Source organism: Psammomys obesus, unplaced genomic scaffold, assembly GCF_907164565.1.
Source record: "Psammomys obesus unplaced genomic scaffold, mPsaObe1.curated_primary_1811, whole genome shotgun sequence".
NCBI lineage: Eukaryota > Metazoa > Chordata > Mammalia > Rodentia > Muridae > Psammomys > Psammomys obesus.
The window spans coordinates 51,069,566-51,096,600 of NW_026585504.1; the positions used below are offsets into that span (position 1 = coordinate 51,069,566).

General features: G+C 39.3%; 1 protein-coding gene across 2 annotated transcripts in view; it reads right to left on the reverse strand.

The window, feature by feature from the left end:
- Positions 1 to 27,035, reverse strand: part of LOC129672149 (contactin-associated protein like 5-1) — a 784,596-nt gene that overhangs the window by 434,419 nt on the left and 323,142 nt on the right. For both annotated transcript variants that reach the window (XM_055601442.1, XM_055601432.1), the window contains exons 5-6: positions 13,725 to 13,928; positions 2,702 to 2,886 (exon numbers count right to left, since the gene is read on the reverse strand). In XM_055601442.1, coding sequence (XP_055457417.1) covers positions 2,702 to 2,886; positions 13,725 to 13,928 — 389 coding nt within the window. The remainder of the gene's footprint in view (positions 1 to 2,701; positions 2,887 to 13,724; positions 13,929 to 27,035) is intronic.

Below are 27,035 nucleotides of genomic sequence, written 5' to 3' on the forward strand. Positions count from 1 at the left end.
CTTCCTTCCTTCCTTCCTTCCTTCCTTCCTTCCTTCCTTCCTTCCTTTCTTCCTTTACATTTCTTTTGCATCTTTTCAGTTTCTATTTTTTTAAATTTTATTTTCATGAGATTTCCAACATTCTCTATGTAGTCCTTTTATACTAACTTTGCATCATAGTATTTGAGGAAGAAAAACAACAATAGCAATTATACAGATATTGTCCTGCAAACCATTTCCCTGGGGATCTGTAGTTATTTTAATAGCAGATAAGCAGTCGTATAGTGTCCAGCCTACCTTTAATCATGTACATGTGATGAGGGAAGGGATAAGCAGGCAGCGTCAAGCAGTAGCAAAGTCAGCAGCAAGGGCAGCCTCTGAGAATGTGGAACCTATTACAAAATTTTTTATGAGTGACTGGGATGTACCTCAGCTGGTAGAGTGCTTGCCTAGCGAAAACTAAAATAATAGGGTATGGTGGTGGACACCTAATAATCCCAGTGCTTGGAGGGTAAAAACAGGGGATTGGAAAAGCAAGCTGATCTTCAGTCACATAGTGAATTCAAGACCAGTAGCTTGAGCTACCTGAACCTCTCAAACAATGGAAAGAAAACCTTACCAGCAGAGAAGTAGAAACGGGGTTACATTGATACTATGCTAATTCATACAAAGAAAATTCATATACTTAGTTAAGAAATAGCCCCAGTAATATCAAAGAGTTGCAATTCATAGAAACAAAAGAGAAGTAGAAAAAAAATCTCAACCCTTACAATGAACTTATATTCCATGGCATATATGTGATGATGGGATAGTTTTCAAAATATGTAAATTCAATTAAGCAGCATAAAGTGGTATACATACATACATACATATATATATATATATATACACACACACACACACACATATATATACACACATACACACACACATATATATATATATACCCCACACTAACTATATAAATAATAATAGGGTCATTAAAAATAAATAAATAATCTAGGAGGAGAGCAAGAAAATATATCCAGCATACAGTTTTAACTGCCATACAACTGTGCCCTCACATGCACACATGAATATACACATACAACAGACACATCTTAATAAGTATTAAAAGTAAACAATGATATTAAATATGATAGAAAGTATATTTCTGTATATATATATATATATATTAATGTATGTACTGGTATATATGTTGAGATAGGGTCTCTTTATATAGCTCTGGTTATTCTGAAACTCCCTATGTATACCAGAATGGCTTCAAACACATACAGATCTGCCTGCCTCTACATCCCAGTGCTGGTATTACAGGTATGTGCCACCATGCCCAGCAAAAATGGAATTAAAAAAAAAAATCTGTGAGTAAAAGGATGTGAGAACAAGTAATTTTAGAAACACATGTAAGAATATGTCAGGAATCATTCATCCTTTTTGTGGCTCACCAAACAGGCAGTGGAAGGTACGTGGGGAGCCATACCATTTGTCCTTGGTTATCTTTGTGCAAATAAAAACTGGCTTAACTTAAATTTGACTCCTAAATTCAACACTTAATAAAATTTATCTTGTTGCACATCTCACCTAGGGCAAGAATGCTATGCAGAAATATACCAAAATGTAAAGCACCCACTGGAAAAAAAATGAAACAGACATGTATATTTTGATATGGTACCAGTCTCTTTGTAACAGCCCTGTCTGTCCTGGAACTTGCTCTGTAGACCACCGTGGCTCTGCCTCTCAATACATGTACCACCATTATCCAACCATGAAGTCCCTCAACCAAAGGTTGGATAAAGAAACTGTGGTATATATACACAATGGAATACTATTCAGCTATTAAAATTAAGGTTGTCATGAAATTTGCAGGCAAATGGCTGAACCTGAAAAAGATTATTCTGAGTGAGGCAGCCCAGACCCAGAAAAACACACATGGTACATACTCACTTATAAGAGGCTATTAGGCATTTAATACAGGATAACTATACTACAATCCACAAACCAAAAGAAGCTAAGTAACAAGAAATACCCTAGAAAGGATTCTTAACTCTCATTCAGAAGGACAAATAGAAGATAAACCCAAAGCAGTTGAAGAAAAGGAACAGGACTAGGGCCTACCATAGATGCCCTCTAAAAGACTCCACCCACAAGAGGATCAAAGCACATGCTGAGACTCAAAGCCAAACTGGGCACAGTACAGGGAGTCTTATGGACAAAGAGGGAGATAGAAGAACATGGAGGGTACAGGAGCTTCACATGAAGACCAACAGAGCCAACGAATCTGGCCCCTGGGGTGGCTGCAGTGACTGAGGCCCAACTAAGGACCATGCACGGATAGGACCCACTGCTCAGATACAGCTGATAGGTAATTCATCTATATGTATATTTTGGATACCCTAGTAAGCGGTGCAGGACATGGAATCTGACATGGAATCTTTCCTGCTTCTCGATCAGATCACTTCTTCCTGAAGGGCAGTCTGGCTGGACCACAGAGGAGGATATACCCAGCCCTGATGAGACTTGATAGGCTGGAGTCACTTGGTAGGGGAGGAGGATTCCCCCTTTCTGAGGACTAGGAGAGGGGGAGGAGTGAGACCGAAAAGAGAGGAGGGAGGGGGCTACGAAAGGAATGTAAAGTGAATAAACTTAAACTTAAGAAAAAAAAATAGTTCAAGGTACAGCCCTTCCTCCCATTCCTGAGAAATTACGGGGAGGGTTGACTCACCTCATAATCAAGGTCCAGGGCATCAGTCTCACCCTTGGTCCGGAAGTGTTGTGTGTTCGTGTCCACAGTGAAGTTTGCCTGCTTGCCCACACGCTCCAGGAGAACTGAGTGCCAGTGCTGGTCATCCAGAAGGCTACCCAGCATGGCTGAGGGCTCAGTGCTGCTGGGCCGGGCTTTGCTTTCATCTGCAGGGGGAGGAAGGCAGAATGGAATCTTAGCCTGGGCAGCTTTGAATCCTGCCCATCAACTGCACTGAGTAACAGGTACCTGAAGTTTCCTCAATCACAGCTCAAACTCTCAATCTACAAGTACATTCCACCAGGCCTTCTGCAGGAATCATGCACACTCTTTTCCCTCAGATTCCAGAACCCGGTTCTAGCTCAAATGACATACACAACACTTCAAAACAGGAAAAGTAATGTTTCCAGGAACCAATAATTGCATGGTGACAGCAATGCTTATAGTATTGGCCACAGGGATAAGATTGAAAAGTTTCCACATTTAGAAATAAACATAGTTAAAAACACACACACATTTTTTTTTAAGATTGTGAATGAAGAAAGCAAATTTTGAACCACCTTGGGAAGAAGTTACTGGTCATATAGAGTGTGTCTGTGCACACAGGAGCAGACATAGCTATTCCAGCTGCAACCTTTGAGTAACTACTGTGTGAACTGAGTCCTGCGACCAAAACAATTATAGCCACCACTACACACAGAGAATTTGTCTCAACTTTAAAGGGAAGCTGTCATTATTGACATATATTTTTTTAAATCTTTGTGAATTCTGTGTGTGCATGCTTCTCTGTGTGTGTTCGTGTGTGTGTGTGTGTGTGTGTGTGTGTGTGTGTGTTTATGTATGTGTGTGTGTCACTGAGTGTAAGGAGTTGGTTCTCCTCTTCTTTTTTTATTTTTACATTTTTTTCTTTATTAATTACACTTTTTTTCCCTTTGTGTCCTCCTTGTGGTTCCCTCCCTCCTCACATCCCAATTCTTCTCTTCCTCCACCCTCTGCATGCATGCCCCTCCCCAAGTCCACTGATAGGGGCGGTCTTCTTTTCCTTCCTTCTGATCCTAGTCAATTAGGTCTCATCAGGAGTAGCTGCATTGTCTTCTTCTGTGGCCTGGTAATGCTGCTTCCCCCTCAGGAGGAGGTAATTAAAGAGCAGGCCAATCAGTTCATGTCAAAGACAGTTCCTGTTCCTGTTACAATGGAACCCACTTGGATACTGAACTGCCATGGGCTACATCTGTGCAGGGGTCTTAGGTTATCTCCATGCATAGTCCTTGGTTGGAGTATCAGTCTCAGAAAAGACCCCTGTGGTCAGGTTTTTTTGATTCTGTTGCTCTACTTGTGGAGTTCCTGTCCTCTCCAGATCTTACTGTTTCCCACTTCTTTCATAAGATACCCTGCACTCTGCTCAAAGATTGCTCCTCAGCTATGCTGGAATCTTTCACTTTTAGTCTTGACAGCAAGCACCCAGAGCCTTGAAACATCAACTGAGCCCCTGATATATTAATTTTAGTTTAAGAAAACAGTCTATGTCCCCACCCAACTCAGAATATGATAGCTAAGTGTATTTCTTTTCTTTCTCACACTGTGTCATCCTTACTACTACCTGTACTCTCCTGTGCACAGTTAATATTGTGTGATATTCAAGGGTCAGGAGCAGCTAATCTCCCTGTGGGCTGCTCACTGCTACCTTCAGTATGTCCTGATGGTGCTGTTTGTCTTACTAACAATGCCTGGCTTCCTGCAGGAGTTGGAGTGGAAGACCTTGCTTAGCATATTTGAAAATAAAGGCAGGTGATTTAATGTCTGTTTCTCTTTTGTTGAATTTTTATTTATATATTCCACAAACCTTGAATTCTCACTGATGTCAGGTTATGCTAATGCCTTAATAAACATCACCATTTCTTCTTGCTGTCCTTCCTCCATAGGACATTGAAATCTAGCTGTACTGGTCATGGTCCTGTATGAAGAAGATATGGAGAGGAGGTAGACCCCTCTCTTCTGAGAGCTCTGGTGGTGTTGTCATCATGTAATAAGAGTTAGGACAAAACAGAAAACAAGTTAGGAACCTGCCACAGAGGGCCTCTGAAAGGCTCTGCTCTGCAGACTATCAAAGCAGATGCTGAGACTTATGGCCAACTTTTGGGCAGAGTGAATGGAATCTTATGAAAGAAATGGGAAATAGTAAGATCTGGAGAGGACAGGAACTCCACAAGGAGAGCAACAGAACCAGAAAATTTGAACACAGGAGTCTTTCCAGAGACTCATACTCCAACCAAGTATCATACATGGAGATAACCTAGAACCCTTGCACAGATGTAGCACATTGCAGTTCAGTGTCCAAGTGGGTTCCATAGTAATGGGAACAGGAACTGCCTTTGACATAAACTGATTGGCCCGCTCTTTGATCACCTCCCCCTGAAGGGGGAGCAGCCTTACCAGGCCACAGAAGATAACAATGCAGCCACTCCTGATGAGATTTGATAGACTAAGATCAGAAGGAAGGAGAGGGGAACTTCCCCTATCAGTGGACTTGGGGAAGGGCATGGGTGAAGAAGGAGGATGGAAGATGGGATTGGGAGGGAATGAGGGAGGGGTTTATGGGGGGGATACAAAGTGAATACAGTGTAACTAATAAAAGTTAAAAAAATAGTTAGGACAGATGACCACATAAAAACAGACAAGAGGCTAAGCACACAGGAAAAGGTAGTGCCTGCCCAGCACTGGTACCCAGGCTGAGGGGTGGCAAGGAAAGTGGAAGGGCCCCTCAGCAAAAGAGAGCTGGCTGACAGGGATAGCAGCACCCTTCTGGACATTGTGTGTGTGATTGTTGCCTTTGATTAACACAGGAAGAAGGTTAGTTTAGTAGCAATGTAAGATTTGATAGTTGGTGCTTCTTTAAAGGTTATGGCAACTTAAACTCCTGATATAATTTATGATAGGCAAAACTTATATTCCTGAATTATTTCAACACATTTTTTTTAAGATTGTGGGTGTGCAAGTATATTTGTGTGTGTGTATACATGCCATAATTTACCTTTGGAGGTCAGAGACAGCCCTAAATGTCCATCCTCCATCAGAAAGGATTTCTTGTTTGCCCCTGAGTATCCCTGACTAGCCAGCCTATGGGTCTCTGGAAATTCTCTTATCTCTGTCTCTCAATCTGTACTAGAAAGCTGGGTTACAGTTAGTCTGGTTTTATGCAGGTGTCAGGGAATCAAACTCAGATTCTCTCTTTATGTAGCAAACAAGTGATTCATTGAGCAACATCCTCAAGGCACTTAATGTGATTTCTCTCCATATGAGTAGGGTTAAAAAAAAATCTTCATTTTGATGAGTCATATTCTCTGACTTTTACCCATTTGTTTTCCAACAACTTGGATTGAGTTGATTTTCTGTAATACAAATTTTATGTTTCTGTTTTTCTACTCTTTTGCATGCTGTTTTTTTTTGTTGTTGTTTGTTTGTTTGTTTGTTTTCTGTTTCCTTTACGTTAACACTGAAGATATTTTTCTGGTGAAATTTTATTATTTGTGGACTGGGGGTGAGAAGAATGGCTCAAAAGTCACAGTGATGTTGTGCAAGCTGAGGACCAGAATTTAGATCTCTAGAAACCCTAGTAAATGCCTAGTGGGGATGGTGACCCACTAATTCCAGTCCTGGACAGCGGAGACTGAGGATTTCAGTGCAAATTGCCTCACAAGACAACCTATCTGAGTGAGCTCTGGGCTTGGCTGAGAAACCCTCCCTTGATGAATAAAGAAAGAGAGCAATCAAGGATGATTTCCAACATTGACTGTGGTCCTGCGTTTGGAGGACTATATAGCCGAACATGTTCCCACAGTTATGTGTGCTCATACACAGGCAAAAGAAAACCTCTGCACTCATGCATGTCTTCCATGCTTATGAAAATTAGAAAAAGAAAAAATAATTACTATAATTTCTGTGCTCTATAGTAGCCCATCCCTGCCTTGAGATCAGAGGAACGATCCCAGCATGTTTCACAATTAATGTATTTTATATTCATCATCCCATTTATTGTATTTTATTGGAAGGTAGGCAATCTGTGCTGTCTGAACCACATTAGTGCACTATCTCGGATAAACATCTTGAGAAAACATGATCACTGAGGTACAGACATAGCAAGCTATGTTGCTAAGTGTAAGTGAGGATATTACATAGGATTTAAGTCCTGGCCCTTTATCCTAGTCATCTGTTTTAGGGAAATGCATTCTAAGGCAATAAATAAGTGGCCCCCCAAAAGCTAATGATTTAAAAATTGGAGCTAATGTTCAATAGTTTGGAGATAAATTAAACATACATGTAAAATCAACAAAAGGACATAAAATAGCTGTTGAAATGGCATTTATGAAGTTATCATAGCATTTTTAAATATGAGTGAAAATGATACTTTTAGATGAAATTAAAAGTGACAGTTAAAATATCCAACACTTAAAATTTTTATTTCATGATATATCTTAGTAGAATAAAAATGTGTGAATGCACACTAAACACTGCTAAAAAACAAATAAGAACTATGAACATATAAAGCACAAAAATCTACCACATTATTAAAAAGATTTTTCTTCTATATTTTATAGTTAGAATAACTCTTAATAGACAGAAAGAACACTATTAAATTATATTTATCCTTTGTGACTTACTGAATGCCTTCTGAATTACAAGGAGTTTCACATGTTTCTTTGGTGGCTTTGAAGAAGAGTTCAGTGTCTCGAACATGATAGATGGGTTCTTCATATGGTCCAACACTGAGATATGTCCATATGCACAATTCCAGTTTTTATTACATGTATTTACTTATTTATGTGGGATGGTGTAAGTGTGAGCATGCAATGTTGAGCACACCTAGGTCAGAGAAAAAGTTGTAGGAGTTGGCTCATTCCTTCTATCTCCTGAGACGTAGGGTTTGAATTTAGGGTGTAAGGTTTGATGGAAAGCACCTTTGTCCACTGAGCCATCTCACCTGCCCACATGTTTACTTCTTAATTGACTCCAAATGAGGAAGATGTGAATAAATTCCATCCAATCCTTCTTTAGTTGTTTTTCACTAAAATTCATATCTTACATTAATGTTAGTGAAAAGTGTTTTGATAAAATAAATTCCAAAAAAACCTGCTATTTGAAGATTAGTAGCTTCGAATTATATTGATGAAAAAAGAACAATGTTCATCTAATGAAACCTCCCCTGGAAATTTATACTGTTGTTATGGAAACCATAGAAAAGATAATTCTCAGCACACTACTAAAGTTTTTATCTCAGGACACCTGTTTCCTGTTTTATCTCAGTTGCATTTGATTTTTAAATACCCCTTTTCAACAGATTTTCAATTTATTAAGAAAAGATAAAAATGGTCAAGAAATGCTGAGAAGAATACGAATTGCAGTGAGAAAGAAGCTGGCTTTGGGAAACATAAAGGAAATTTATTTATGATTAAAAGGAATTTTCCCTTTAGTTTAAAGATAAAATAAGTACTTCCTAAGCTTTATTTCAATGAATATGGGAAAAGGGTGTGTTTGCACTTTTAAAAGACGTATAACTTTTAGATTTTTGCATGTATTTAATATGCATGAATATTTTGTTCACATGTATATGTGTGCATCATATGAATGTCTGGTTCTTGTAGAGTTTAGTCCCTCATTCTCAAGCAGCAAGCAAGTTACCAAAGAGTCATCTCTCAACATTAGCAAGTTTCTTACACAGGTAAAATTTATTCTTTGGGCATTTTAAAAGATTTGTTTTATCATTATTATTATTGTTATTGTTATTATTATTATTGTTTGTGTGCATGCACACACAAATGAAGAACAGAAGAGTGCACTGGATCTTCTGGATTATGAGCAGCTGTGAGAGGTCTACCACAGATCCAACCAACCAAACTCCAGTCCTTTTGCAAGAGCAGGAAGTGCTCTTAACCACTGGGCTATCTCTCTAAACCCCTTCATACATTGTTTTAAGCATACTTGAACACAATTTAGGAAAAAAAAAAAGAATGTTGGTGTCACAGAAGCTGTGTGACTTACACAAAGACACAGAGAATCAGTCACCACGCAGGTCCACTTGACCCCAGAGCTAATATTCTCCCCATTTTTCTCTCTGTTGAAAGGATGATGCTCCCATTCTCCCCTGTCTCTGTGTTCTTACCGCCTGCATTCCACCCAGCCAGCTTGCTGAGTGAGAGTATTGTGAGAAGTGAGGGGCTCTTACTCTGAAAACATCAAGAAAACAACTGGATGAATTCGAGATCTGAGCACTGTGGTGAAAGAAAGTGGTGAAATACAATGGCAGAAGGCATTACATAAAATGTCAAGGCAAATTACAGCTCCATAGGTTAGCCAGGATCTCCGGGCATAACTGTAGCAATTTTTAAAATTATAGGCAAGACTCACAAGTGATCTCTTAAGGAGCCAAGTGAGAACATTAAATATTAGGACAGTGTGTATGAGTGTGTGTTTGTTGCGGGGTGGGGGTGGGGGGGCTGCAGAGATGGCTCAGTCCTTAACAGCACTGGTTGTTCTTCCAGAGGACCAGAGTTCAATTCTCAGCACCCACATGGCAGGTTACAAATATCTATAACTCCAGTTTCAGGGAATCTGATGCCCTTACACCAATAAGCATGAAATAAAATTAAATAAATCTAAAAACAAACAACCCAAAACAAAAACAAAACAAAACAACAAAAACAAGGGAAGTGATTCCAACTGGCTTGATTCCCCTCCTACCAGCTGTCCTCTCAAGACAGGCCAAATCACTGGGTATCACTAAAACAAAGAAATACAAGTTAACTTTGATGAAATGTCAAGTAAAACTTTTAGACCAATAGTCCTAAGCTCATTGCTTAATTGCCAGTAAGTGATGGTTAATATTTACTGCCAGTTTGCAGGCCCTAAAATCATCTAGGATAAAGACCTTTGTACATATCTGTGAGAGAGTTTCTAGACTGGGTTGAGGTAGGAAGACCCAACGTAAATATAATAAATGTGAGCAGCAACTTGTCATTGGCCACGGACTGGGAGTGAAAGGTGAGGAGAGAGTGAGCTGAGCATGAACATTCATCTCTGCTTCCTGATTGCAGATGCAATGTGACCAGTTATAAACTCCTCTGGATATATCTAACTAACCATGATGGATTGTACTGTTGAATTGTGAGATGAAGTAAGTCCTTCTTTCCTTAAGTTGCTTTGGTGGGGTATTTAGGCACAGTGGCAGGTAATGAGTACTAGTTTAACATATGTTTGTTTCATAAGTTACAGAATTTATGAAGAACTTTTCACACCCATTCTTATTGTCTAAAACATGTTCCTCTTACTTCACAATGAATTCCAAAGAACAAAGGGTCTCCTTAAACAATCATCCTCAGAGTGTAATACATAAATGTTGGCCACCTGATATTTAGTACAGTACTCTTTGATGAGGACATATAGCATCTTAGTGATCAGTGTCAGACACTAGGTAAGATTCAAAGAGCCTTCAGATCTATGTTTTCCAGGTATACAGTCACAAGACCTTACTTAACTGGCAGGTATTATGGAATGTGGTTAGAAAGAATACATAGGGAGACTGGAGATGTAGATCAACTGTTAGAGTGCTTGCCTAACACCCATGAGGTCCTGGGTTCCATGTCCATCACTGGGCATGTGGTGCCCATAATTTCAGCATTCAGAGGTGGAGGCAGGGGGACCTGAAGTTCCAGGTCATTCTCAGCTACACAGCAAGTTTAAAGCTGGGCCAGGATGCACAAGATTCTATCTCCCAATAAAGCAAAACATTAAACAAATTCTGTGTAGGACTGTCATGTGACATAAATGAAATATAGATATGAATATATATTTAAGTGGCAGAATGTAGACTCATGAAATGTAGAAAATTTGAAAGAAGAGTCTTTTAGAAGACATGATAACTCTTCTATAAACACATGTCATGTGACTTAATAAAGTGCGGGAATTTCTAAAGAGCTATAAAATATATGTTCACTGGTTTCTTTAGAGTTGACGAAACTCACCACTGTCTGGATAAGTTGTCCCTCAGCCCATGGCTTTACCACTGAACCCTTCACCTGGCCCCCAAAGTACACATAGCTCTGCGAGTGTCCCATGACCAGATTCTCACTGCTCCACATCTGTATGTCCTGGGATAACACAACATTCTACTTCAGTTCAAATACATTGAAGTGTTGTAAGAATGAATAACCTGCATGCTCTGTTGATGTCTTTTTCAGTACTTAACAACTCACCAATCACACAATTCTTCTGCCCTTTGATTCTCCCATCTGCCTGTATGGTTCTTACTTTTGTAATTTTACAGAGGACAAATTGCTATAGGCAATTGAATAGAATCCCGTGAATGTTGGGAGGGCAGACACTCTGCCCCCGTGGATTAAAGAGTAAATCTCAGGCCCAGTGAGTAATTAAAAAAAAAAAAAATCCGTATTCTATCCTTGGAAAGTAGGACTAGGACAACTGCCTAGTGAAATATCACCATAAAAACAATTCTGACCAAAGAACACAGCACAGATAACTAGATAAATCAAACTGCCACTTTAACAGTAGTTTGTTAATATATTGTCTCCAGTTTATCCTTCTTCCTTATTTTTAGTATGTGCTTAAATATGTGTGTGTGCATGCATGTGTGTATGCGCATGCACACAAAGAGAAGGTAAATCTCCAGGGCAGTTCTTAAATTACTTTCCATCTTGTTTTAGATTTGTTTGTTTGTTTAAATCAAGGTCTCACACTCTCTTAGAACTCGCCAAAAAAGCTAAGCAGGATGGCCTGCAAGACACAGGGATCCTTGTGTCTCTGCTTCCCCAGGACTAGGGTTACAAGCATGTATCACATCTGGCTTTTTGTAGGTCCTGGGATTGAGTTCAGGTCCTATTCTTGTATGACAAGAAAAGTAGCAACAAAGTCATCTCCCCATCCTGTGGCTTATATTCATATCTTGTGTTAGGCATTGATTTTATGAATTAAACTTGGAAATATGTAGGTTCTTTCTACTTCTTTAATTAATTAATTAACACTTTACTGCCTGATCCAAACCTCCTCCTCTCTTCTCAGTTCCATTCTCACCTCCCATTCCTCCTCTCCTTCTCAGAGAAGGAAAGGTCCCTAAGAGGTACCTACCCACCATGGCACCTTTTTCTTTTATCTACCATAGAGGCCAAGAAGCTTCTTGAGCTTCCACTGAAGAAGGATCACAATAAAGACCCACATTGCCTTCTTCTTGGACTGAGGCTTCACAATGTAGATTCTCATGTTCTCCTCCAGATGACTAAACTGTAGTTTGTTCTAATGTCCCCTCTATACCTTGAGCTTGTACCCTGTATTAAGCTGCATTTTTCCTTCTTGTCTACTAGACAGTAAATACGAAAGGTAATGTGTTTCCTCTCCTTTATACTAATAAATATTAACAGGGAAACAGGGAGGAGTCTTAGACAAAACATTTCTTTTAGGGCCCAGAAAGATGGCTCAGCAGGATAAAGGCATGTGCTATTGAGCCTGATAACCTGAGATGAATTTTAGGGAACCACATGGAAAAGAGTGAGACCCAGCTTTGGAAAGTTTTCCTCTAAGTTTTACTCCTGTGTGATGACACACCACAACCACATATGAATAAATCAATGAATATCTTTAATTTTAAAATAAAATATGCCACTTTCTTTTTGCTTCAACATACATCATTTCTTTTGCTTTTTCCTGGAGGAAAACTCATTTCATTCTCTTCAGTGCACTTAGGAACTCAGAATCTACCTCCTGTGGCATGTATTGTCCTTCTTATTCTCTATGAGGTCTAAGGGACCCCCTCCTTTTGTACTGGGGTGAGAGGATGGTTACAATGAATGTAGACTGGCAATTATTACCTCCACTAAGAAAAAAAAAACAATTTGTGATTTCTCCTGGCACTTAGTTGTTTTTTTTTTTCAATGTGCCGAGTAAGCTCAATTATGAGAAGCTCATTACAGTAAGTACATGTTTAAAAAAATTAAGTTAATTAAAATTTGAGTTCTTATCATTGTAAGTATGTAGATTAAAAGATATTAAAAAGTTATGTGTAGCTTCCTATACATAGAGATATTGTCTTTAGCAGAGAATGATACCTCTGGCAGGAGGAAATTGAAAATAAGTGCTGTTCTACCTTTATGAAGATGAAATATACGAAAATAGGTGCAGTTCTATTCCCATGAAGAAGAAGGAAGTAGATCACTTAGATAGTACTCCAGTGATTCCATTTGATATGCAGGAAGATGCTTCCATGCATGTAATAGTGATCTTGTAAACATGTCAGTGAATATGAACATGTCCAGACCTGCATTTGAATTCCTACATTCATATCCTAAAATAATGATGATGATGATGATGATGATGATGATGATAATGATAATGATAATAATGATAATGATAATAATAATAATAATAATAATAAATGTGTGCATGGCTGTGAATGCCTTTAAACCCAACACTAAATGACAGAAATAGCTGGACCTTAAGAGCTCGCTGACCACTAAGCCTAGTCCTAAGTACAAGTTTCTGGGCCAGTGAGAGGTTGTCTTAAGGCAATAGTACAGAGAGGATGAGATATCAAGTGTCTTGCTCCGTTCTCCACAGTTATATGCATATGTATGAACACCTGTATATTCATGTTTATAAAACACACACACACACACACACGCACACGCACACACACAGACACCACTCCACACATAACAGATTACCAATGCATGATAAGGCAGCACAAGCCTGATGATTTCAGTTCAACACCTAAAACTCAGTTTAAAAGCTAGTTGCAGCAATTCATGCTTAGAAATCTCAGCATCTGGAAGGGGTCAGGGAGGGGAAATAAGGACAGGAAGACATTGGCATTTGTGTGTCAGTCTCTGGTCAAATCAGTAAGCTTTGAGTTCAGTAAGAGGCTGCTGCAAAAGAGGGGGTGGGCAGTGATTGAGGACCAAACCTGATCTTCACCTCTGGTATCAACAATCACACCTATGCTTACCCAGGTTCAGGTAGAGGGCTAGCCTGCCCTTCTGGAGCTCCAGGGTGATGTGGTCTCCACGTTGTCCTTCTCCATGGAACAGAACTCCATCTCCTTGCATGCTCTTGAACTTCAGGGAGATCACGTCTTTGAGGGTGCTCATCGTCTTCTGATTGAACCTGTACAGAAGCGAGCTCCGGCCATCAAAGTCGGCAACATCTGATTCTAGGAGCAAAGAGAAGAGAGATCTAAACATCAGTGTATTTTCTCTTGGCAGCCATTATTGATTCTCATCTTTGCTGCTGCTCAGGTCACAGGAATGTTCCTAAAATCTGGAAGATATGTCTTATAAGACGGCACATGGAATAAACCAACTTAAATGAAATCCAAGGAATCATTCATTTTTTGGCATCAGATACACACAATACTGAAGTGGAAACTGACATTAGTGACTGTCAAACAAAACAAGGGAAGAACAACAACAGGTCCTGGGTGGGAGCTGCCACATAATTCCCTCCAATGAGATGTATTAAATAAGAGAGCATCAAGGCTGTGATTGTCCTCCAGATGGGAGGGATAGCATTAAATAAAAATAGTACAATGCATGGAGATCTAGAAATGAAGGGGCCTGAGAAGGAAGAGAAAACTTGGTTTCAAGCTTGTAGAAGAGTTTCATTAACAGAAAAAAAAGAGGGATATAGGGAAAGTGAGAGAAATACATAGCTACTATGCTAGGGATACAAAGAGAGCTCAGTGGAGCTTCCTTAGAAAGCAACATTTAGAGTTCCAGTGAAGAAATCCCTCTGAGGAGTCTTTAACCCACCCTCAGAACAAATTAAATGCCTGATATTTTATAACCTTTCAGGAGTGAATGACAGAATGTTCTTAAGCTCTCTGCCCCAGAAAGAGTTGCAGGGAGCTGTCTGTGGCCTGCTTCAGGCTATGTAATCTGCCATAAAGGTGCAGGCCCATGTTCTGACAGTGATATGCCAGCCTGTGTTTAAGAAGATGGAATGGCAGCACCACAGACACCTGCATCAGGCTTTTCTGGGACCAGTGACTGGTCTGTAATAACTTCTTATGACTTACTCTTTTGCTAATTTGATTGTGACATTTATAACCATTTGATGTCTTCATCTTAAGCTCTAGGCTGAAGTTGAAAAAGAGATATCCTTTATTATGGCAGCTGTGATGATTAGTTAAGTCCTTTCTAGAACCCTGCATTGAGAAGTCTGAAGATTTTTTTGAGGTTTAGTGGGAAAGAATAGACAGTGTGTGGAGACTGATAATGTAAACAGAGGGATAAAGTGGCATATATGCCCTTTCTGGGCTGGTAATATACTGTTTTAGAGATTTATGCAAAACATTCAGTCACTATTTTTATGCTTTGGCATTTATTCTTATCTGAGACACTCCTTTAGTTGAAATATAAAAGTTAAACAAACATATGTGGCACCATGAAATCTCTCAATATGTACACACATTGTCTCATGTCAACTCAGAATAAGTTTATCTTTTTTCTGAATTATGGCACTTTATTGAGCAGTACATCCTGTTTTCTCTCCACATAACATGATCACCCATTATGGCATTAGAGTAGAGATTAGTTCTGCCTCATAGCACGGTAAAGAACTAACCAATGCAATATAAAAGTAGCTAGGTCTATGATAATTGTGAATGGAGCTACTGGCACTGCCTAGTAACAGGAAGTGGGAGGAGGGTCACAGGACCCTCAACTGGTAGTCAAGCCATTATTCTTCTCTGCTTTCCCAGCTGGGAGTGGCCTTGTGAGATGAGTACACAAGGAGTACAAGTTTAGGGAAGGGGGACGCTGTGCAGCTTCCATGACGTTGTCATCCACAATAAGATGGAGACTTGCAGTGAAGCGGTGTTATTCTATCACCCACACCACTTATTAACTCCTCACTAATGCTCTGCAAGTAAGCCTACTGAACTTGTATGTTTGTCAAATTGGGCTTTGCTGGTATTCTTACTTTGGTCTGTCTTCAATGCACTATCTGAGGTGAATAGACATTATGATTTTTTTATCCTTCACACTAAAATTGTATATAGAATACCAGAGCGTTATTTAATCCAACCTCAACTTAGTTGTATTCTTTCTTTCTTCACTACCCCTTTGTCCCTACTCTAGCTTTTAAATCCCAGCTCTTTACTCTCAGTTTTCTTGATAGCTGTTTAGCCAAATTCCATGCATGTTATCATATGGTATTTAACAGCTTCATGTCATTTATCATATTGCTCCTGAGCTCTGTCAGTATGACAGCATAGAAAGTGAAAGTAAAGAAGTCATGAGCTAAATAAATTTAAGAAGTATATGCATATATACAAACTGACAAGTATCTGTCAAGAAATCCAATAGAGAAATTCTTATATAGTGTGTTTGTGTTCACATTCATGTACATATGTAGGCATTCACATGTACTTATATATGGAGGTTAAAGGTCAACACTGAATATCTTCTTCACTCATATTCTACCTCATGGTTTTGTTGTTGTTGTTATTGTTGAGACAGTCCAGGTTGTTCTTGAATTCATAACAAGTCCAAGGATGACTTTGAACTTCTCATTCTCCTTTCTATTTTCTGAGTACTAGGATTGCAATAGTGTAACATGTGCCTGATTTTATGCCCTGGTACTGGAAACAGCTCAAGGCTTTTTGCATGGCACACACTCTCTCTACCAGCTGACCTGCCTCCCCAACTTTCATTTTTCGTTGAATGCAGTTCTCAGCAAATAGGTGGATTGGATGGCCAGTGAGCTCCAAGGACCTCCTGCTTCCACATAAAGGCTGAGATTATAGGTGTGTGTCACTTAGCCAAGCTTTTTACATGTGTGCTGAATTCATGTTGCCATGCCTGTAAAGCAACCTCTTTACCACTGAGCAATCTGGAAAGGCCCTTGAAAGAATTATTGTAGAATACTTGCATATTCTTTCACTATTTTTATTACAAAAATGTACTGTAAACTGTTGTTGCTTCCAAAAGAGTAAGACTATTGAATTACAATTTGGAAGGAATTCATCCTGTATCATATTAGGAAGATAAAACAGATGTGAGGACAGGATAGAATTATCCTTAGTTGAAATCCAGAAGCCACAAAGCCTCAGTTTTCCAGGATTTATTAAGCAATGAAAATTCTCATATTGAGTATTAATAATGACAACTTAATTATTTTTTCCTGTTCAAGGATTTTGAATTATCTTAATAAACAAGATTTTTAAATGAAAAGAAAAAACATGCTTTTCTATAATTACCCTGACAGGAAAATTCCACAATTTATTCTTTACATATATAGTTTTAAAAAATGTCCCTGATAACTCCAGATTGTAAAAAGCAACTGGCCACATTTAGAGAGGTTTTTCAAGTCTCCTAGTAGTCTCCTTCCCACTTTATGCTAGCACCACATCTGTGCTAGCACTGTGCTCACTGGATGTCAAGCTGGACCTGTGGACCTCTTGGCACTGTTGTCTTATCTTGGGTAATGAGCATAATGGCTAGATAGAACATGAGAAGTGTAGTTTGCCATCTAGATGACCTATGCAACTTTATCTCTTTACCAACTTAAATTTATACCTAAGACATTCACATTAGAAACATGCAAAACTTGTCTTTTAGAAAAAAACCTTCAGTGCTGGGACTTGAACTCAGTGAGTAAAATGTTTGCTGTGCATCAATAATTACTGGAGTGTGCTCAGCTCCCCAACATTTCTTTCAAACAACCAGAAGTACCTATTATCCACAAACTATGGAAATATAGACAGGGAGATCATGGGGACACGCTGGCTAGCAAATCTAGCTGAAAAGGCAAACTCCAGGTTCAATGAGAGACCTGTTATCAAACAAAGAGGCTGGAGAGAAGACTTAGTGGCTAAGAGTGAGTGATGCTCTTTCAGTTCCTAGGTGGTTCACAACAGACTAACTCCCGATTCTGGTCACCTAATGCCTTCTGGACTCGGAAGCCATCTGTACTCTCATGTGTGCGTACTCCCACCCACAAATACATACTCATAATTAAAGATAAAATTAAATAATTAAATAAGGTGGGCAGAAACTGAAAGAAGACACCTGATATCCACCACAATGCATATCCACGCTCACATGACATGTGCATGTGAAGAGCACATGCACACACACAAGCATGAATAAAGTGTTGACAAGAAAAGAATCTGGACATGTTGGAAGAGAAGACATGGGTGGAGACATTTATGAACACATTGCATTGTATAAATGTATAAAATAATCAGAGAATGAATAAACAGGAAATATGCAAATAAATTGATGATGTAATGATTAATTGTGCTAACACAAGTCACCTGATAAAACATTATAACATATGGACTTTGCAGCCAGTCCTGAAGATAACTGATAAAACAGGGCCAGATGAAAGGGAGGAAGTCCTCCCCAATCCATGGACTTGATAAGGGGCAAGGAGAAGCTGAGGGAGGGAGGGTGAGGTTGGGGGGGAATAAGGGAGCAGGATACAGCTGGGATATAGAGTTAATAAAATGTAACTAATGATAATAAACAATAATAATAAAAAATATATGCCAATGTGCCACCTTACCAGGAACACTGTTTTTTGTTTTTTTTTGTTTTTTTTTTTTAAATCAATATGAAATACATTACCAATCGTCACTGGGTTAACTAGAAAGAAGGCTCTTGAGATTGTGAACTAATGTTCTATTTGATGGCACCACACCGCCAACTAATGGTGCTATTTCACTCTAGTGTCATGTTTTACTGCCCAGTGTTTGCCAGGTTGAGCCCAAGTTTCCTACTGAATCTTATTTCCACCAGCTTCCACCTGTGCACATATGTATACTGCGGATACCTTCTCTCTGCTGATAGCTTTCACTCTGCCGCTGTAGCGGCAGCTGAAGTTTTTCTGCCCACTTAGCACCAATCAGTTCTTTATAAGGTGAATGCAGTTATAGTGAGACTGACCAGTTTCAAAATGCCCACCTGCACAAAGGTAGCATCAGCATGCTGGTGCTGAATGATACACTTGAGAAGAGATGGACGTAGTTGCACAAAGTTGGGAGTTTGGTGAAAGGACAAAGAACACAGGAAGTTCAGTGATAAGACCAGGTTATTGCCAGCAAGGACTCTACTTTTCATCATATTTTTTCCCTGCCTGCTGAGAAACAGAGTGCAAGGGATGACACATGAGCAGGAACTGAAAAGCAGTATTTACTCACAGGAGCATTAATCCTGCCTACTTGGAAAAAAATGCAGTCTTTAAAATCCAAATTCTTACAGCCTGGAGAACATCACTCCTTTGTTGCAGGATATTCGATTACACTGTGAACCCCAAGATTGTGTACTGAAAAAAATGTTTCTAGTTTTTGTGTGGTTCAGCCCTAGCACACACTATTAATCCATGAGCTTTCTGTAAATAGTACTAAATAAAGTCAACCGTAGGTCAAGAGGCAGAGGCAAAGCAAGCAACCAGTTGACAAAGAGAAAACATAAGAGAATACAAAAACATGGAAAGAGAGAGATGAAGTCAAGAGGAAGAATAGAAAGGCACACAGGAAGTAGAAATAAGGGAGGAAGTGCATGTGTTTAATTGCCCTAGGCCAGGAGCCACATGACACTTTGTAGGATGATTTATATACCTGCCTCTTGCACCTGTGTATAGTATGAGCTTTTTCTCATACTTTGTCTGTCTGACTACTTGATTCCCAGACAAAGGAATGGATTCTAGTCCTCCTCTTCCAATGGACTTCTTTCCTATGTTGATCTTGATGCCCCACTCTCCAGTGCCTATTTTCTTGCCACAATCCTACACTGGTTACCTGTAATTACATATTTTTAGTAGAGTCTGACTCTGCTTAGGCCATGTTCTGTGTGTGCTGTGGAAAAACAAAGATGGACAATTGTGTTTTCATTTTTTAGAAGCCATAGAAGACTACTGTGAGAAGAAGGCTGACTGAGTTCTTGAGAGAGTCAAACATATAAAACCTATAGGCTTTACTTCTTTGCAGAATTATGCATAGTGATATGCTTGTTTTAAAACTATGTGCATACACACAGAGATACGCCTTGTTATTATTTTACACTTTCCACTTCAGTTCATGATCTTAGATTGGAGTATCATTGGCCACCAGAACACTTTGAAGCCCTGAATTCCTCAGTTCTACATTCTAGAACTCTCCTTTTCCAATAACATCATTGTCACCCCTTCATTACTCCCTGTCAACATTTATTATGATCTTCATTCTATATACTCTTGAAGTTTCTGGATAGTCTTATTGATGTGATGAAATATTAAAGACATGCATTAGCTCCACAGGAATGATCTTAATGTGGTCCACAACACTTAAAGAAATCTAAGTTTCTGGTAGAGAAGAAACATGTAAAATATTCTATTCTCATTCTGTAGTTTATTAGTTGGCAATCCAGGCAGCTAATTCTTGACTTACATAAGTTACATATGTTTCTTTTTTCTGTTTGATGAGGCCTACAAAAGCCTATTTAAGAAGGTCACAATGAGAAGTATAGAATTAAAGACACCTACACGTGAAATCACATTCAATATTATCTCATCTCATTATTAATCCAAAGAAGCTATCCAGTGGAAAAGACTGTATGTGAGAGATGAAGGTGGTATAAAGACTGGTATGAATGAATTATTACAGTGTTTTGAATGGAGGATCCTTCATAACTTTTCAAAATTCTGAGAGTATGTATGAGTATTCAACTGTACATAGGACATCTGTATCAACCCCCATGGCTCAGGGGACATGCAGTTAAGGGATTGAAAGAATAAAAAGAGCTGAAGAATTATAAATGGGACTCATAAGATTATACTGTCTTAAACCCATAAAAAAGGAGATACTATTTTTTATCCTGGAAAAACTCTCACTAAGACTGAAGAAGTAAATAATTCTTGGCTCTCAGGAAGTTCCAAAAATATAAAAGATTCATAAAGTCCTTCTCCAAGAATGGTTGCTGGGGAAAGATGATTTTCTGACCTATCCAGCTGCCTACAAGTTGTGCAGGCAACTCCAAGGTGATTTGTTGCCTATGCTCGCGTGGGCTTTTTTTTGCAATGCAAAAAACAAAATGATGATGACTCATGCTTGCTCCTGTAATTAATTCCTCACCTATAGTCCATAACTAATCCCCTAAAACTCATGGGTTTTTCAAACTGGGTTTTTGTAAAATTTATTTTTGGGCTGCTGTCAATTCCTTGTCTATGCCAAATATGTTTTTATATCTCCCCATAAAACAAATAGTGACCCAAGGCAATATATGTCGATCATAGTGATGTGATTATTTGCAGACATAACATATTGACTGCCCCACTCTTAGGTTCTAGGTGGGCATTGACAATGAAAAGTCTAGTTCCCTCTAGACTGTGGGTCATGACCCCTTTGGGGTTCAAACAACCTTTTCATAAGTGTCACGTATCAGATATCCACATATAAGATTCACATTATGATTTGTAAGAATTATAAATTTATAATTTATAAGAGTTGTAAATTGTAGTTATGAAGTGGCAATGAAAATAATTTTATGGTTCGGGTCACCACAACATGAAGAGCTGTATTAAAGGGTCACAGTTTTAGAGAGAAGGAAAATCACAACTCATGTTTCAATGTTTTCCAGTTGACTGATGATGCCTGTGGTATCCATTATACTTTCTAACTCTCACAGCAATGAGATTTTCCCTTCTTTGAGCACACACTCAGCATGGTAGGATGGTGCAAGCTTTTCTCCTAACACCACTTATAAACAGAAACGTTTTTCTCATCCAAAAGAACTCAGCCAAACACACTGTACATTTACAATATTAATTAAGTTGCACATGAATTGCTATAGCCATTTCACAGATGAAGAAGCAGAAGTTCAGGAAAAGTTTTGAAGAAGGATTAAGTGCACACACTGAATACATAATCCCTTCTCCAGACACCTTGGAGATGCTTAGCATTCCCAATACAACTTGGATAAACAGATTTAAAATGATAATAATGCATCATAATGTTTACTGTTGCCGTTAAACAAAGATTTTCATCATTAGATGTTATTATTCCTCTGTGTGATTGCCTTATTTGGACTTCAATTTGTAGATAGTGTCAAGCTTTAGACATTATTTTTTTTATTTACTGTATAAAAAAGAGAATCTTGACAGATTCTCTTTTAAAGCTATGAGATACTAAAAGAAAATATATAGATATACAGAATACCATAAGATGCTTCCAGGTTAGAGATGAGCTCTTATTTTTAAGTTATTGTTGTATTGTATGGTTTGTAATTTCTTTCTTTCTCTCTCTCTCTCTCTCTCTCTCTCAGTCTGTCTTTGTGTGTGTGTGTGTGTGTGTGTGTGTGTGTGTGTGCGCTTACAGGTGTGCATTGCCTTTGTGTGTATGTCTATATCGTAAAACAACTTTCAGGAGTCAGTTCTCTTCTAACTTTTATTTGAGGCAGAGTCTTCTTTTATTTTATTGTTTTTGAGTACAGGATGTGTACTGCAAATGCACTGGCTCATGAGCTTCCAGGCAGTTCTTCCCTCTCTATTCCCAATGTTTTGTAGGATTGCTGCTATTACAGATGTATGCCCTCATATTTGGCTTTTTATCTGGATTCGAACTCAAGTCATTCTTATTATATAGCAAACACTTGAACTCACAGAGTTATCTCCCCAGTAATATGATTGCTGCTTATTAAGGACAACAAAATAATGGACAGACCTAAATATGCCTTACACATTCTCTCACAATTTTGCAATGGCTTACGGAGATGTGTGTGCACTAAGTTAAACAGTCATGTGCTCTCCATAGATTTCTTCCTATGAAAAATGAGGAAGTCAAGACTCAGAAGATCATGCACCTGCCCTAAGGCATATACAAGGTAATGAATTGTTTGACATTGAAAATAAGTTTTGGCTCATTAAATAGTGGGGTGCTTCAAGGATTTTATGAGATGTAAAGAACTTTGTGCAGTTTGAAGAAAACATATATTATGAAAAGTCAAAGTGAGCAAAAGAATAGTTGGATTATTGGCCTTTAAGTAAACTATAACAAAGCTACAACTCACAATCCTGGAGAGGCTAGGTAAAGAGGAGGAATCTAGGGAGAAAGCACACAACTCTCAGGGAAGGGAAATAGAAGAGATTTTGCAGATGAACTGGAAGATGGTGGCAATGAGAGTAGGAGGCTGGTGATCAGGTGTGAGGAGATGGAGAGAGAGCAAGAAAAGAGAGAAAGTTGGAATTGGGAAAATTGGCTGTGTGGAAACATACTGCGGTGGAAACTTTCTGGAATCTATGAGGGTGATCCTAGTGAGGACTGCTAGTAATGAGTGATACAGAGTTTGAACTGGCCATCTCTTGTAGCCAGGCAGGGCTCCCAATGACAGGAACAGGGTGTATTTGGTTGAGTTGTTGGACAAGAGAGTTCTGTGGAGATCTCTGAACAACTCAGGTTGATGTTAGTACAGAGAGTTGCTCTCTTCAAACTGACATAAAGGCCTCATTGCTGAGACAATATCCACACACCTCATTGAGCATTGAAAGGTTGAAATGGTGCCTGTATGAAGCTTTCACCCTTATGTTTTAGTCTCTTTGGTGCAAGAAAGTCACCTATAGGCTGCCTAAAGAAAAACATGGACACCAGCCCAACCAAAAAATCTTTAATCTACAATCTGTCCTGCTTGCAAGATGTGCTACAGCAATGATGGCGCAAAATTTATGGGAATAACCAAACGAATGCCTGATTTAACTTGAGGCCCACTCCATGAGAAGAAATCCATGCCCCACACTGCTTGCATAGCCAGGAACCAGAGACTTAGTAGCCCAGAGACCTAGGATGAAACCAAAGACGACTGGTCTAAAAAACAAAATCAAAAAATTACTCTTGATGATATTTTTACCTTGCTCATAGATCCACCGAGGCAGCAGATGGGAGTGGATGTAGATAGCCACATTCAGATATTGCGCAGAAAGAGTCTAAATTTGAGGTCTCCATCAGGTCCCTTCCCTCAGAGCTTGGGGAACCCCATGAAAAAGGGGACAGAAAGACTGTGGGAGTCAGAGGGTATGGAGGACACCAGGAGACAATAGCCCACTGAATCAACTAAGCAGGACTCATGAGGTCACAAACAAAAGCAACAAGCACGGGGCCTTCGGAGGTCTACACCAAGTCCTCTGCATATATGTTATGGCTGTTATACTGGTAGTGTGTAGGACTCCTAACAGTGGGAGCGGGTGTATGTTTTCCTAATTTCCATGCTTTTGGGATTGGGTTCCTAGTGCTAAGTTGCCTTGTTCAACCTTGGTATGAGGGTTTTTGCTTTGTCATATTGTATTTTGTCTTTCTCCTATTTGGTAAGTGTTTCTTGAAGAACTGGTCTTTTCTGAAGGTAGACAGAGGGGGAATAAATCCATGGGTAGGGGGAAGCTGGGAAGAGTTGAGGAAAAAAAAAACTGTGGTATATTTGTATTTATAAGGAATCTATTTTTATTATAATATAAAAGAAAACAAGAAAAGAAAAGATTTATTTATTTATTATTATTTTTACATTATTCTGTGTGCATGTTTGCCTGCAAAACAGAAGAGGACACGAGATCTCAAAATAGATGGTTGTGAGCCAGCATGTGGTTGTGGGGAATTAAACTCAAGACCTTTGAAAGAACAGCCAGTGCTCTTAACTTCTGAGCCATCTCTCCAGCCCTGGGTTCCATAATAATGGGAAGAGGGACTGCCTCTGACATGAACTGATTGGTCTGTTCTTTGATCACCTTCCTCTGAGGGGGGAGCAGCCTTACCAGGCCACAGAAGATGACAATGCAGCCATTCCTGATGAGATCTGATAGACTAAGTTCAGAAGGAAGGAGAGGAGGACCTCCCCTATCAGTGGACATGGGAAGGACCGTGCATGCAGAAAGGGGAGGTAGGGTGGGGTCGGGAGGGGAGGAGGGAGGGGCTTATGGGGGGATACAAAATGAATAAAGTGTAATTAATAAAAGTTTAAAAAATAGCTAAAAATAGAAGAACCACAGAGAAGCAGGACCTGCTATGTCCCCATCTTCCTTAGCTGGCAGCCAGTGCTGGCCAGTTTAGGTATCCTCAGGTTACAAAGCTACAGGCAGTCTATGACCTGAGCCCACTGAGAAAAATAGGGAGTATCAAGTTCCAAGAAAACACTAGATAAGGATTCATGTCCTGAGCCAATATGATGTCAAATCATATTGACATCTACACACTGGGTACATTGTACTTTCTGAGGAACTCCACCAGTGAACCAGACAGGGCAGGGAAATACAATTAGGGATACAAAAATAACTGGATTTGTTGCAGATCCACACAAGAACCACCTTTGTCTTTTCTCTACAGCAATGCCCAGCTTTGCAAGGATGTAAAATAAACTGCTTCATTAGAAAGAAAGAAAGAAAGAAAGAAAGAAAGAAAGAAAGAAAGAAAGAAAGAAAGAAAGAAAGAAAGAAAGAAAGAAAGAAAAGAGTGGCAAATTAAAGGAAAGGGGGGAGCAGGTATGATGGCCCAACAAGAAAATGCCTTGCTATTCAAACCTCACAGTGCAGTCCATTCTTTGAACTCAGAAACAGAAGAGAAACAATGAACATTTTTTCCTCTGACTTCCACATGTGTATTACAGTATACGCATAGCCCCACATATACACCACACATGTGTGCACGGGTACACACATGCACAAACACACACTAATTATTTTAAGTTAAATATGATATTGAGGAATATGTGCCTTCACAAGTTACTGTGGTATTTCCTGGATTCTAGGCTTCTGCGTTTCTCTGTGCATACAAAGTTCAATGTCATTCAAAGTAGTGGCTTATCCTAAGAGAACCTGAGCCAAAATGAGCACATGTATTTGGAAAGTTTTTAGCCTGGACCTGTGGTAGCTTTGCAATAAGCATTGATTGGAGTCTTGAGGTACCCACATTGATTTCCATGTTCTCACACCTTGGAACAAATAATTGGATTGGGAACAGGTGGAGTTCTAGAAGTAAAGACAACTCGTGAAGGGAGCACTTTGTAGAGTAAGAGTTGATCAGAAAGCAGGGAGAGTCAGAGGCTTGATGGCAATGGATCATGAGGATTGTGACACTTGTGTGTCACTTACAAAGGACTATTTTCTCCTGAAGTTGTATGCTACATGTGATCTGTTATAACATTTGCTGGTGTAGGTGTGGTGCTGTTCTAGTAATCTATATGTCAATATTGATGCCTTCTCTCAGTTCTACTCCGCGGATGCCCACTAGGTTTCTACTAGGTCTCTGTCTTCTAGATGATTTATATGATACCATCTCTCTCAGATATTCTTAATTTATGCGTTTTTTTTCCTTTTTTCTTTTTGTTTTGTTTCTTGGATGTTATGGTGTGTGTGTGTGTGTGTGTGTGTGTGTGTGTGTGTGTGTGTGTGTGTTGATATGGTGGAGATACATGTATGTGCAAATATGTGTAGATGAAGGCCAGAGCATCTTCCCTCATCTTAATTATTGAGACAGAGTCTCACTTGAGACCAGAGCTCATTGATATATAGACAAGGTTGGCAACTTGTTCCAGGAACCCTTGTCTCTACTTCCTAAGTGCTGGGATTATAAATTGGATTCTACAACTGCTTCGTGTTTATATGGGTGTCTGGAACCTGAATTAAGATGTTTATACCTGTACAGCAAGGGTTTTAGCCATGGAGAAATATTCCCAGCTCTACAGCTTGCTTCTATAAAGTCCTTTTGGCAAATGTGCTTGCTCCATGGACATTCCAGATGCACAGCTTGGATGGGAAGTGACAAGCCTGATAAACCTTTCTGGTTCTAAACTCTAAGCTGGTAAGCACAGACACAATTCTGTACACAGCAGAAGTAGACCAGTTCCCTCTGCTGCGGCAGACCATAGGAGAAGTTCCCCCACCCCCTCCAAGGTGAGGTAGACCATCAGGAGTATATCAAATCATGGGAAGCACTTCTAAGGGTCAAGGGTGTTGCCAGCAGACAGATGTCAAGAAGAGAGAACACACAGGGACAGATCTAGAGACTGAAAAGATCAGCTGGATCTAGCCTCATCCTCATAGCACAGCAGTATTCTATGGCAGAAACACAGGCCACAAGTACAGAATCTAGGAACTCACTGCAGAAATTCTGGGCATGTGTAAAAAATGAAATCTTTTGGCTCATTTTCAAAATAAAAATACCTTGAGTCATCTTAGGTCCAGATACTAATATAATGTACAGTCTTACATATTATCTAGGTCTTATTTTCCCTCTGTCACATTCCCTCAAACACAAAATCCCGGGAACCCCTAAGCTAGTGACTCCCACCCAAACTCTATT